The 14,529-nt window shown below is 32.4% G+C and overlaps 1 protein-coding gene across 3 annotated transcripts; it reads left to right on the forward strand.

The window, feature by feature from the left end:
• Positions 1-2,096: 2,096 nt before the first annotated feature.
• Positions 2,097-13,031, forward strand: LOC134706807 (uncharacterized). 3 transcript variants are annotated; one of them, XM_063566097.1, is made up of 10 exons: positions 2,100-2,285; positions 3,452-3,774; positions 6,016-6,187; positions 6,800-6,931; positions 8,022-8,294; positions 8,768-8,911; positions 9,389-9,523; positions 10,444-10,491; positions 11,684-11,756; positions 12,622-13,031. In XM_063566097.1, exons 1-10 carry the CDS (start codon positions 2,204-2,206, stop codon positions 12,947-12,949), a joined length of 1,710 nt encoding a protein of 569 aa, XP_063422167.1. In that variant the 5' UTR covers positions 2,100-2,203; the 3' UTR covers positions 12,950-13,031. The 3 variants fall into 3 exon arrangements, with proteins under 3 accessions (XP_063422168.1, XP_063422167.1, XP_063422169.1); XM_063566098.1 differs by lacking the exon at positions 6,800-6,931 and having other exon boundaries at positions 2,097-2,285; XM_063566099.1 differs by lacking the exon at positions 11,684-11,756 and having other exon boundaries at positions 12,622-12,935.
• Positions 13,032-14,529: the final 1,498 nt, after the last annotated feature.

Consider the following 14,529-nt stretch of genomic DNA (forward strand, 5'->3'; position numbering starts at 1 on the left):
AACTGTGGTTTTTAGAAGTGTACCCTTCACTTGTGTAATATCCAATATTTGAGCTGGCTTTTTTCTCGTTTTGCTTTTGAGCACATTTTGACCTTCGCTTATTCTGCGGTGTTATGCCCCACCTACGATTGTAGAGGGGCATTATGTTTTCTGGTGTGCGAGTTGGGCATCCGTGTACTTAAGACACATTCTTGTTTGGGTTTTTTTCGTAAAAGAATTGTTGTTACAAATTGATAAACAAACACCAAAATAAATGATTCGGCTGATATGCAGCTCTAGGAGTGTTGTCTAAATTCCCATCTTTAAACGATAGACTATACATTGTTGTCGAACTGTTTAATGATATTCCTACATTTTCGTTTAACAAAGGCTTGTTCCTAATTACAATCTGAATGAACCATAGATACATCCTCTGGATAACGGATGATAATGCTAAAACATACAATAGTGAACACCAGTATATAATATACGTTTTTGTGTTTCTTTGATATATATGACGCGGCTGTGTGTTATTGTGCTATTGTCAAACAATTTGTACTCTTGTCTTTCATTTTTGCTAATGTGCTTTGTCTTTTTGCCTTATTGTATTTCTTTGATACATATGACGTGGCTGTGTTCTAAACAACCCGTCAATGTGTTGTTGTGTTATTGTCAAACAATTTGTACTCTTGGTTTTCATTTTTTGCTAATTTTCTTTTTCTATAGAGGTTTAGCTAGCTATAAAATCAGGTTTAAATGCCTGTACTAAGTTGGGAATATGACAGTTGCTATCCATTCGTATGATGTGTTTGAGCTTTTGATTTTGCCATTTGATAAGGGACTTTCTGATTTTTTTTTTGGAGTTCGATATGATTGTGATATTACTTTTTGAAAAGGTTTTAAGTCATCAGATCTATACAAAGCCCATATTATCCCTAACTAAAACAACAACAGCACAAAGTTCAAATCTGGGAGTACTCGCAGTTACTGAAAAAAATACCACTTGTGTTGTTGTTAAGCTAAAATATCAATACACATCGAACATCTAATGAATTTAGTGTAAAGACGCGAGAGAAAACATTACCTTGTCCAATGCCAACATATAGGATCTTTTATCAATTGTATTCAGTAGGTTACTGTTATAATGTTCCATTTTATCCTGTTGTGTGTATTGATTTTAAGAAACTTCGAGAAATTCTTTTTTCTTCAGATACAGGTTAAAAATTTACACAATTGTTTGAGTTGAGATAAAAGGATCGACACATTTTATTCATTTACCAATATTATAATAAAATATTTTATTAGATTGGCGTTCTTTATCGGCGCACTTCTACATAGTCAGATGGTTATAATACAAAAGTAAATCGACACATACTATCAACTAATAGCTAGCCTACTAAAAACCTGCCATTAATCCTCCAATTTAATCATATTTTGTAATTTAATTTAGAGATTTTATTCTTTGTCTATGCACAATCAGTTGAAAGAGGCTAAAATCATCAGATACAAAGCATATACAGAACCCTTACAAAAAACACAAAAGACACATAGTACAAATCTGAGAGTTTTCGCAGTTACTGAAAATATATAGCTAGATCAAGGCCCATAACAACTATCAAATAAATCATGTGTCTATGACTAAACAATCAGTACACATCCACTATCCGATGAATTGTTTGCCACTGGACGATCAAGCATCCACGAAACAATCAATCCAATGGATAAGGTGGAAAAACGTAATTAACAGTGAGAGAAAAATATGACCTTCCGCAATGTCAAAATAAAGGTATCTGTCGGTTAACGTATTCAGATTATATATGGTGTATCCAGTTATAAAACATCAAACAGTTAATGGAAAATAGGTTTTACTGCATTTGAAATTAGAGATAATGTTACAACATAAACATGTATTGTCTGTGTGTTGAAATTATATATTTAAACGGATAAACTGTACACTTGGGTAATAAATAATTTAACTTTGAAGTTAAGTGGATCGGGAAAAAATGTTTATCTCACTAAGATTATGATACAACAAAAAAAACCTGACATTTATTAGAATTCGTCGGTTAAGGTTTCATCAAGGTTTTTTTGTCTAATAAGCCATGTTAATAACAGTTCAGTACAGTTACTATAACTCTCTCAAATAATACAATGATCGCGATTATTTCTAGTTAATACAGTTCATACTAAATTGTCCGGTTTATGTTTTGGAGGTGCAAACAAAATGATGTTTAATCATCGAAATCCAGTGACAGTCGGATTTATTTTCTTGATTCTTCACATCATATTGTTCTGTGACAGATCAGGTATGCGTGTTATGTATATGTAGTTTTAAGTGCCAGTTAAGTGAAGTTAAATCAATGTAACCAACAGTAGTCGAGATAAAGAAATGTCATTGTTTAGGAGGTACAACAAGTCAAGGAGGTACAACAAGTTAAGGAGGTACAACAAGTCAATTTGTTAACAGTTAGAATGGGAAATGAATAAAATGTGTCGATCCTTTTATCTCAACTCAAATAAATGTGTAAATTATTTTTCAAAATCCACTTTCTTAGAACCCTGAAAGCTAGCTTAAAGCCAATCACATTTTATATAGGAGAATGTTGGCGTACTTGACAAGGAGATCAAAATCTCAAATGTTGGTTCCACAAGTTTTCAATGTCATGTTTCATGTTGGTTCCACAAGTTTTCAATGTCATGTTTCTTTTCTTTTGATACTGATCGATAAGACACGATGATTTATAAATTGGGCGAAATGATAAAAACATCATTTTGTGGCTTATATCTTTATGAAGTATGTATTCTAGCCAAATAAAACGATATTAACATTTCAAATTATGAAGTATGTAAATAAATGTTTTTTCCAGACTAAGCTATTATTCAATAACATATTTAGTGCAAAGGTTTCACATGATGTCTGTGAATAAGCATTACCTTGTCTAATGCAAAAAAATAAGTATCGACAGGGTTTATTAAATATAAGAACAATTCAAAATGTTGGTGCAAGCTTAAAATTGTTAACGCTGAAGAATAAGATTTTTCTTCATGTCAGTTATGTTGGTGGTCTTGTGCAAAACCTGCGTCTATTTAGCATACCCAACTTTTTCCAATGACGGCGTCCAAATTTCTCGCTCTTTAACTTCAGTCGACCTACTATTTTGAATTATTTCGTGAGTTTTCATTGATGTCCTTTACGGTAGATCAATTTGAATGTGAATGTCGAGCAAATTTAGGTGAGAAGTCCAGTTTGTAAATAAAGCATGTTAGTTACTGTTGGTATTAAACATGATTAAGTGTTCTTCCATGAACATAAATAATACGACTCGTGCGTGTGGTTGGATCACCGACGGCGAAGTGCCGTAATGTGACCTCCTTTGTTATCAGAGTGTTGCCTATTTACGTTTGTCTATAAATCTCCATTATTATTGGTGCATCACCGCAATGTCCACATGACACAATATTTCTATTACAGATAGTTTAATCCAATATTATCCACAGAAGAAAACTTGGTGGGATGCTGCTTATTTCTGTTATTTGAAAGATGGATCATTAATGGCTAATGACGGGTTAAATACCAGTATTAAAGATATGCCAATTGATCCTTCCGAAGAGCTAGAATTCTGGACAAGAAATAAAGTATACTCCGAGTGGATCACAATTTTCGGATGTCTTCGACTGGATAAGCTTTTTCCGAGCAAATACAAATTGTTAACGCCTGATGACAAGGATTACGTCATGACGTGCTATTTACATTGTTACAAGGGCTTTGACATGCATACATTTTTCACCGTGAAGGTATTTTTTTGTAATACTAGTATTTAAAATGTTTATTATGCCCCACCTACGATAGTAGATGGACATTATGTTTTCTGGTCTGTGGCTCAGTCCGTCCGTTCGTTCGTTCGTCCTTCCGTTCGTCCCCCCTTCCGTTCGTCCCCCTGCAGGTTAAAGTTTTTAGTCAAGGTAGTTTTTGATGAAGTTGATTGGCAAGTTAAGTCCAACCAACTTGAATCTTAATACACATATTCCCCATGATCTTTCTAATGTTAATGCCAAATAAAAGTTTTGATCCAAATTTCACGGTCCACTGAACATAGAAAATGATAGTGCGAAGTTCAGGATAAAGTTTTGGTTGAAGTTTTTGGTCAATGTAGTTTTTGATGAAGGCACATCAACTTGAAACTTAGTACACATGTTACCTATGATATGCTATTTCTAATTTTAATGCCAAATAAGAGTTTTGACCCCAATTTCACGGTCCACTGAACATAGAAAATAATATTGCGAGTGGGGCATCCATGTACCATGGACACATTCTTGTTTTATAATGTTTTTATATTATTAAATTTGAAATGAAAAAAGCTTTCCCTTGAACCTCCTCCCAAAATCAAAATTTCTATTCAAGTTCAAAGCAGGTTTCATATTCATTTCATGATTCGTCATGAAAATAATCGCAATATTTACCAGCGGGCAACAAAAACATGTTTCACACATTGTTGTCAATATAATGGAATTTTATGCGACTGTCATAAAAGTGAGAGGTTAAGCTAGCTATATAACCAGTTTTAATCCACACCACTTTTGCATAAGGATATGCCACTACCAAGTCAGGAATATGACAGTTGTTCATTTTTCTGTTCGTTTTGTGTGTTTAAGCTTTTGATTTTGCCATTTGAGGCAAAGGACTTTCCGTTTTGAATTACATAGAAAAATCCAATTGCACGTGTTCGCTATATATTTATATAAACACTAGAACACACCCGTGATATCGCGGGTCCGTGACTGAATTAAGGTATATAACTATGCGCAAGCCTTATTTTAGTATAAGTATTGTCATCTGATAAAGTCATGCCGATTATAAGATACACAGTTTTTCTCTGCTTTCAAATCTTTCTGTTTGAACCCGTCGAACTGGAACTCATCAATTATTGGTAATATTAATTATTTGGAAAACAAAAGGTTCTGGAATGGAGCATTTTTTAATCAACAACATTGTCCTATATTAGTTATAAATAAAGATGAATTCTTTGATTCGTTGTTTTACGTCATGTATGCCCACTAACAAATTGAAAACTGTTCCTCATGTTAGTCTTGTTATCTTAGAAAGTCTTACTGATTAAAATACTACAATAGGTAGCTATTTGACAATTTAGTAGTGTCAACCCTGTGGTTATGACCCGTGTATATAGCATATTAACCCTGAATACACCGTTTGGTGGTGCGCCTGTCAGATGCGGAACGTACAGATCAGGTAATAGGTTACAGGTAAATATACTATTGGTATCGGTATCGGACTCGACCCGGAACTTCTTAATTATTGGCAATATTAATTACGTGGAAAACAAAAGGGCCTAGAGTGGTGTAATTTTCAATCTACACCTTTGTACTATATTAGTGATATATAAAGTTGAATTCTTTGATTCGTCGTTTTTACGTGATGACGGCTGAAAAAATTGGACTTCGTAATTTTAGTATTATAGATATTATGTCTATATCGGGTTATATGATCGTCGATAGTCTTCGGAGGTCACCTCGATGATCAATAAGGTTGGGTCTTCACTAATACACACGATATGTTATACAAAGGTTGGGTCTTCACTAATACACACGATATGTTATACATATTATTGAGAACATGCAATCTGCTAGTTTATTTTAGACTTTAATAATTAGAATATACATTTAAGTATATTGGTATGAAAACTTGATTCAAATCGGTTAACATGAATTTGACAGCTCATGCCCCTTTAAGAGAAATGTAATTTATTTATTTTGTGTTTATAACACCCAGGACACTAAGAAAAGATGCATTTGATATTGTTAACTGGGATGAATATTCAAAACATTTGATTCATTTAATGAAACAACACATTCTATTCATGATTTTTCCCCACATGAAATAATTGGAACAGTCATTTATATATTGTGATTTTAAAACAAAGTTTGAAACGAAAATTTTACATGTGAATGAGGTTTATCGTATGAGACATATACTTTATTTCAATTAAATAATGTATGCATTTCTAAATATTTTAGGGATCCTATTGCGCATGTATAGATACTAAGTTTTTATCAGAAAAAGTTGACTTAATCGACTATCGCCAAAACTGTGATAAACTATGCAAGGATGGTATTGGAATTTGTGGTGATTTCATTGAAAATGCAGAGTTTGTAACAGTGTATAGAACAATCACTTCCGGATTTAATAGTAAGTTTGTTTTATTTATATTTTTACTTTGTGTGGTCGGGAAGAGACTACTACGGATTTCTAACTGAAAATAACACTTTGAAAAATAGTGTGTGAATCACATTGCTAGATTGACCTTCATCGGGAATGCTCAGACCCTTTTAAACTTTAAAGCCAAGAACGTATAATACTTGAATATTGTTAAGAAATAATAAAAAATAAAACGAATAACCAACTTACTTGAAAACAACGACGTATAGTCTGTAAGGTTTGGAACTTTTACATAATTTTTTTACACTTATCAAAGGAAAATTGCCGGAAAATTAAAGAAATGTATTTTATAATTCATAACATAAGCAAATGTGGAAGACAGTGTGGAATTTATTGAAAATATTCTGAATTATCTACCCTTTATCATAATCTTGATTGCAAAATTACACCCATAAGGGTCAAGTAATACAACCAAACAATAATTATATGCAATACAATGTAATACAATGAAATACAATGTAATACAATGAAATACAGTGTAATACAATACTTCACACATAAACTTAAAATTTGGATACATGTGTTCATGTTCATGGTGTTGGGTAACAAAACTTTATAAAAAATATTGTTTTCTAAATTCAGACTACACCCAACTGAACAATTACTACCTTTCTCTTGGAGGACTTGAGAGGGAATGTCTCGCATTGGATTGCGCAAATGGCAGAGCACAAATAAGACCGTGTGACGAAGAAAATGATGTTGTGTGTTCAGACGGTTAGAAACGATTGATAGTGTTGGTGGTTTTCCGTTTATTGACAAATATATGTTTATATATATGTTGTAAATATTTTTTTATGAAACAAGTGATGATTCATATTAAATTATTATTTCAAAATTTGATTTTCCGTTAAAAGTAAGCAAAACGCATTTCTGTAAAAAATGTATGCACCCCCTCTTTGATTTTTTTATTTTATTTAAAAAGGTAAAAATTCCACAACTATGTGTTATGCCATTTCTCCTCTCGAAACATTTTTAGATATTAATATTTAAAGCGCGAGGCTTGCAGATATTTTTTAATAATCTAAATTTTAACACCAATCAATCAATCAAATATGTAGACTCAATAACAACACTTAAAATTGTGTAACTGGAAGCGGTTTTTATATTTTTGCTAAATCTTGAGTGTGAAAACAAGTCTGACTGGTCACAATTGAATTTGATTGCCTTTGTTGGACTTTGTCTTAAGTCTATTTTTCTTATACTGTGGTATTTATAATCAAACTTGAGACTGTAGATGCATCTGTTTTAACTAAAAGAAGGTTGTATCGCCCTAGATCACACTCATCATGGTCTTTTTGAGTTAAACGTCATAGGTCAGGTTTTGATGAATAAGTGATCATTAATTGTACTCATTTGAACAACATGACGGTTGTTACATATGGAGCAGGATCTGTTTACTCTTCTGGAGCTCATCAGTTCACTCCCGGTTTTTGGTACGATTCCTGTTGTTTTTTTATGTTGTGTTTATGTGGACTTTTGTTGTTTTTAATTATTTGCCATGCGGACAATGTTAGTTTGTTTCTAATTATCAGTTAGGACTGTTCCTTCTGGTGTTTCTTTTCAGCCTTTCTTTTGTATGGGAAGGCACTAGCTATTCAATAACTTCGTATCGATTAGTTTCTTTTGGTCTTAAATATATGACTCATTTGTTACGAAGCTTCATTATTATTTATTACACACTAACACTCATCGTTACTTCGACCAATTAATGCTGCGCTACTACTAAGGATTTCACAGTTTAAACTCATTAGTAGAAACCGTTGTCATGGCACGAATGTTAAACGATTTGTTACATTCATTTCAGGAATATCAGAATTGATAGTGTGCGACGATGCTACCATACATTGTATTGGTGACGAGACGATCAAGATAGATCATGCTACATTTGGTCGGAATCAGAAATCCGAATGTTTTGACGATGAGTATACATCTACATGTAGCACTGATTCTCCAACTGATATACTAAGCGTCAATTGTGATGACAAGACAGATTGTAGCGTCAAATCATCCGTTGAACTGTTTGGAGATCCATGTAATGGATTGGACAAAGACCTAAGGATCAAATACCACTGTGAAGGTAATATTGATAACAGCCTCCATTAGGTGAACTTTTTTTTTAAATAATCAATAAAAAGTAACCATTGAACAGTTGACGTGCCGTCATGAGAGTTTCTGAAATTCACTGATGTATTCACAACAGTATAACCAGGGGCGGATCCAGCCATTTCAAAGGGGATGTTCCTAACCCAGGAAAAAGGGGGGTTCCAATTACATGTCCCCATTCAAATACATTGATCGTCCCAAAAAAGGGGGTTCAAACCCCCGGACCCCCCCCCCCTCTTTGGATCCGCTCCTGCGTATAACTATGTCGTATTTTGATTAACATTTTTACAAACAAGTTCTTCTATTTTTTCAAGTCGATTCAACATGTGTTTGTCCTTGAAGTTACTACTAAACGATTGATGTCACAGACTGATTGCTTGCCAATACGGATTGTTATTGAAAAAATAGATAAAAGAATCATACATATGTATTTACTTTATTATACAGGAACATCATTTTTTAGTAAATCGTGGATAGATAGTGTTCTCAAATGTCACAGAAATGGACATAGTCTCAGATTAAACTGTAGACATGGATCTGACGACAGCTTATACTGGGTTGAAGCCTTCAGAGGAATAGTTCCAACTTCTGGTAAAATCTTTGCATTTCAAATTACAAATAATGTTTTATTTACATTTGTTGTGTGTTATGAATCTACATCATTAGTAAGACCAGTAAAAACGTTAGATACGTTTGTGAAATACGGGAATTAGTGTTTTCTTTTAATCGTTAAATTTGTCAGAATGTGCAAAATATTGTACCTAAATATTGTCATTAAAATTTGAATTGAAACTATTAAAAAGTTTTGACAGGAATAACAAAACTTTGCTATGCACCTAGCAGGGAATTTTCAATTGTTGTAAATTAAACTAATGTCTTATAATAATCAAAATAAGTCACTCGGTGAATATTCTATATACTTGAATTTTTACATTTCCAAAGATGTGAACTGAGGTGATCATGAACACTTTACAATGTAATGCTGTTTTTCCTTAGTTGTTTATTATTAGCATCCTCGGAGACTCATACCTATTACATGTAGACATGTATATACAATTTTATTTAAAGATTTCAAAAATTTACCTGGACTAGAAATTGCGAAAGCAGCCAAATGTAAAATAAATAAACCGAACGATGCCACACCATATTCTTGTGAAGTGACAAATGAGTATACTGAACTGCCATTTACTTGTTTCTTTGAAGGTATGTAACATCTAGTTACTTTTAAATGCATAAAACATTCTTGAACTATTAATTTTATTATAAAACTATCCTCCATTATGCCATGTAGTAGCTATTATATGTCGCCTTTTAGTTTTATTTCATTTTTTTATGAAATGTTTCACGTCAGAGATTAGTTTTAATGTCTCACCTGTGATGCATAATGCAGAATACAGGACTTATAGAATACGGATTTCTATCCGGCGGCAGCGCGTTAACTGTTTGTAAATATATTCAAGAGGGTTGACTTCAAATCTTGTATACAGATGCCTTATGTTACAAAGTTTCCGTCTGTCATATATCCATTATCCTTGACCTCATTTTAGTTGTCAACGACTGCTTGAAATAAGAGTTTTATTTTTTTGTAATGAGAATTTCTCCCTCACGTTTTGTAAGAGGGTAATTATATTTGGTATATGGGCTCTTTTCATCTGACCTGTTCCATAATACAGTATAACAGTCCTACATCCGACATTTTATGGATCTGTGATCAAAGTAACAGCTACTTTGTTATGAGATGCTGTATGCAGAAGGTTTACATTATTTGGTGTATGGAGTAATGGTTAAGAGTACATGTCAGTCTGGTAGGTTTCATCTGACCCTGATCTCATTTTCACGGGTTATTGGTTAATGTAAGGTATAGTACTTTGGTCCTCTTTTGAGATACTGTATGTTATAGGTCAAACATTTTTGGGTCATTGGTCAATGGTAGGTTTACCTAGTTAATTCTGTTTCTTAGATATTACTAGTATAAGCAATATTTCGTCTATGTTTGGTGTATAGAATAATTGTAAGGTACATGTACATGAATTTAGGCATGGATTACTAGTATATTACTTTGATAATTTCGACATACAAGTCAAAGTGTCTTTATATATTAATTATATTCACTATTTTTCAAGGGAAAGGCAGTAAAAAGATGGGATCCGACGAGAGTTCTTCTAGTACAGGTACTATTAACTATTGTTAAATAGTGTTCAAAGAGAACGAGAAACAATGCATACCTTTTTTTATCTGCATTTGAGAAATTTATTTTAATATTATGTAAATATTTTACACTATGTTTAAAACAGATATGTTGTGTTGTATGTCAGATTAGTTCAGGATTCAACCAACTTATGTTCAGCATGTTCAGTGAGGTGATATAAATGATCTAGTTTTTGTTTCGACTGGTCTTAATGAAACTTAGTAAATAACTATCAATTCAAGTTAACTACGATTATAGTAATAAAAAGAGAAGTGAGGGAATACGTTGAAAAATCAGCAACTCGAGGACATAGGGAACACTACTTAAAGGAGAAGGAAACCCAAATATTTTTTTTAGCTCAGTTGAAAGAATTGTTGTTAATAATAAGGTTTACTGTTTAAAGTTATTCAAAATTATGCTCAGAAATGTCAAACCCGTTAGTTTAAATATATTTTTTTTAAATTTCCCGCCAATTACTGGATATCGACATTTTGAGGAGCTCTTCTGTAACGGTTATCGTGGTATGAATTATAGTGGCATGAGGTAAATATAACCCGGCCTTCTTTTTTCTCAGGAACTACCATACGAGGATTTCTTAAACTTGGTTTCAGGGTTTATATAAGACAGCTATACTGTGTGATGAGTTTTCAGATTCATTACTTAACCTTCTATTTACCAAAATATTTGGGCGGGATATCATCAACCGTGAGCAGTAGCTTGCAGTTTTACTTATTATTTAATGAATGGCTATCATTTATTTTGAATTTATTGAACCATAAAACTAATTTTTGACTCTTCACATTGAATAATCCGCGAAGCGGATTATGTAAAATGTGAAGAGTCAAAAATTAGTTTTATGGTTCAATAAAATCAAAATAAATTATTGCCATTCATTATAAATAAATTTCTATAAAAAATACGGCTCAAAGAACTTTTTATATTATTTACCTTGACAATATCAACGTACACACATGTTGGCGTATGAATACACAACGTCAGAGTGGGCGTGTCACCATAAAAATTTACAACATTGAAAATAAAACTAATAATTTTAACCAATCAGAAGACAGTAAATACACAAAATTTATTTATATACGTGAATTGTGTATTTGTTTTCTATATATGATACGTGTTTATCAATAAGTCCAAATTGTTTATCTATACTTCTTATACAGGGATAGTTATTGCAGTTGTAATTGTAGTTATAATCATCGCTATCCTTGTTGCTGTGTTATTTTACTGTAAAAGGTATGTTTGTATTGCTTAAAATCAGCTGTACGTTTTTTTTAACTATCTTACTGTCCATCCGTTTGTCGGTCCATGAACTACGTATTCTTCATTGTTGATGGTTTGACATGAAATTTTACATAAGAACTTAACATTCTGGAACACGATAATTTTGATTTGAAATGTTTTATTTTAAAAAGTGAAAATTGACTACTGCATTAGGTTTCTTACAATGTTTTATCCCTTATTAATTTATAGTCTTTTATGATAAAATATGTTCTAACTTATTTTAGTTATTAGACAATATTGTACTCAAGGATTTGATTGATCATTCTTGCTTGGTCCTTTTCAGATGATATAAAGACATTATTCATAAAACAAATGTTTCGTTAAAACCTTGCATCTTATTTTGATGCGTAAGGATCGGAAATTAATGAGAATGTATTTCTTTGAACTAGCGAATTGTATAAATACAGACGAGCGAATTAAGCTTATTTTAGTTCCATTTTCTAACTAAGTTTGGGTTTCGTCTGAATTGTTTTACATTTGTCATTTCGGGGCTTTTATAGCCGACTATGCGGTATGGGTTTTGCTCATTGTTTAAGGCCGTACACCACATATTTTTTTTTGTCAACCCTCATGCCAAAAAAACGATCAAAAGAAAAACTGTGAAACAGCAGTTTACGAAACACAACATAGAAAACTAAAGACTGATCAACACGAAGGGTAGACTTTAGAAAGTATAATAACCTAATGTCCTTTCAATTAAAATCAGGTCACTTTAACTTATATCATACATTCCATTTACTTATCTTTAGCTTATCGTCAAGGTTCAGTTCTCAAATACTACGTTACCTAAATTTAGTTTTGGTTTTTTTTTAAACAGGAAGAAGTCCCTGTCTTCGGATAGTGTAAACAACAATTCTGTATACATGGTGCCTCAACATATCCGAAAAACAGAAAATGTGTATTCCAGTCCAGAAAATATCTATCATCAGTATGACGATATAATTGATTCCAGGAAAGCATTAACTGAAGCAAATCAGCCACATGAAACTGATTCTAACGCATCACCTAATATATATCTGTCTCTTTGTGGTTCCCGAGACGATGTACACGAACAATCGTCCATATCGTATGAGGATTCTGCGAACGACAAGAATAAAAACTACGATCGAGCACTTCCACAATTACCCGACGAAACCCAAAATTGACGAAACAGTCAACATAATTTCCCCCAAGCTGAACTTTTATTCAAGCATGACAGTCATTGATCGCTGTGTCAAATGAAAGATATAGCAGAAAAAAAATAATAATTAAATAATTAATTTATCCAAATTTCGTATTGTCTTTATTTTGTTGCCATATTCATAAAACACATTTTTCTCCAAAATTTTACGTTGAACTATTGCGTAGTGAATGGTCATTAATCAGGAAAGTAAAAAGTCACATCTTTGTATGGTTTGCATTTTTAATAATCGTTTCTATAAATTTTATTTTGAGGAAAGAATGGTTTGACGGGTGCCTCGGGTTTGTTCTTACAAATTGTGATTTCTCTTCTATGGCTATCTCTATTATTAATTATGATTGGTTGTTCCTGATACAGTTAAATAAAACCTGTAAATGACACGTGCTGCTAAATTATGTGTATGTGTCAAGTTAAGTCCTATTCTCAACATATATCAACCGTTATAAGAAAAAAAAATGATGTACTGTTCATACTATTAGACCATCCATATCGTCATGAGATGATTCGAAAAACTGAAAATACAATTTTTTTGTCACAAGAACTTATCAATTATTCAGCAACTGAACAGTGAGAATTAAAAAATAATAACTTTCTACTTTTATTTCCACCTCATAAAAACAAAGTTATTAATGAGCAAGGATATAATATGAAATAAAAAAGTTAGTATACACGAGAACTAACTACATAAAATGTATTTCAGAGGTCGAAGACCCGGATACCTCATGTCTTGTATACATATTCTTTATATGAAGATGTTTCCATGTTACATTTATACATCGTCATTGACCTCATTTTCATTTTTCAAAAAACTGCTTAAAAATGTCTATTTTTTTTTGGTTTTGTGTGAACTTTTCGCTCCTTATTTATGAGTAAAAAGATACAAATCCCTCCAAGGTCTAGATGTCCTCCTTACCTCGACGTCATTTTATGCGGTTCAAATTTTCTATAATTCTGACAACGACCGACATTTTCAAGGTGCATTGGTCCATGTTAGGTATTGGCTATAGTCTGGTTTTCAAGTACTACATGTATAAACATTAGGTCAACAGTATTTTGAATATGAAATGATTTTTTAAGCTGTACATGTCTGTATGGCAAGTTCGTCTGACTTTGACCTCGAGTTTTTTTTTCAAAAGTCAATTTCAGTCAAAAAATGACACAGAAATTAACAACTATAGGTTACCATAATAGTATGTGATGTATGGAATGATTGCAAGGTGAAGATTTTTGTTGTTGTTCAAAGTCAATTTCAGTCAAAAAATGACATAGAAATTAAGAACTGTAGGTCATCATAATAGTATGTGATGTATGGAATGATTGCAAGGTGGAGATTTTTTTTGTTGTTCAAAAGTCAATTTCAGTCAAAAATGACACAGAAATTAACAACTATTGGTCACCATAATAGTATGTGATGTATGGAATGATTGCAAGGTGGAGATTTTTTTGTTGTTCAAAAGTCAATTTCAGTCAAAAAATGACACAGAAATTAACTATAGGTCACCATAATAGTATGTGATGTATGGAATGATTGCAAGGTGAAGATGT

This window comes from Mytilus trossulus, chromosome 2, assembly GCF_036588685.1.
Source record: "Mytilus trossulus isolate FHL-02 chromosome 2, PNRI_Mtr1.1.1.hap1, whole genome shotgun sequence".
NCBI lineage: Eukaryota > Metazoa > Mollusca > Bivalvia > Mytilida > Mytilidae > Mytilus > Mytilus trossulus.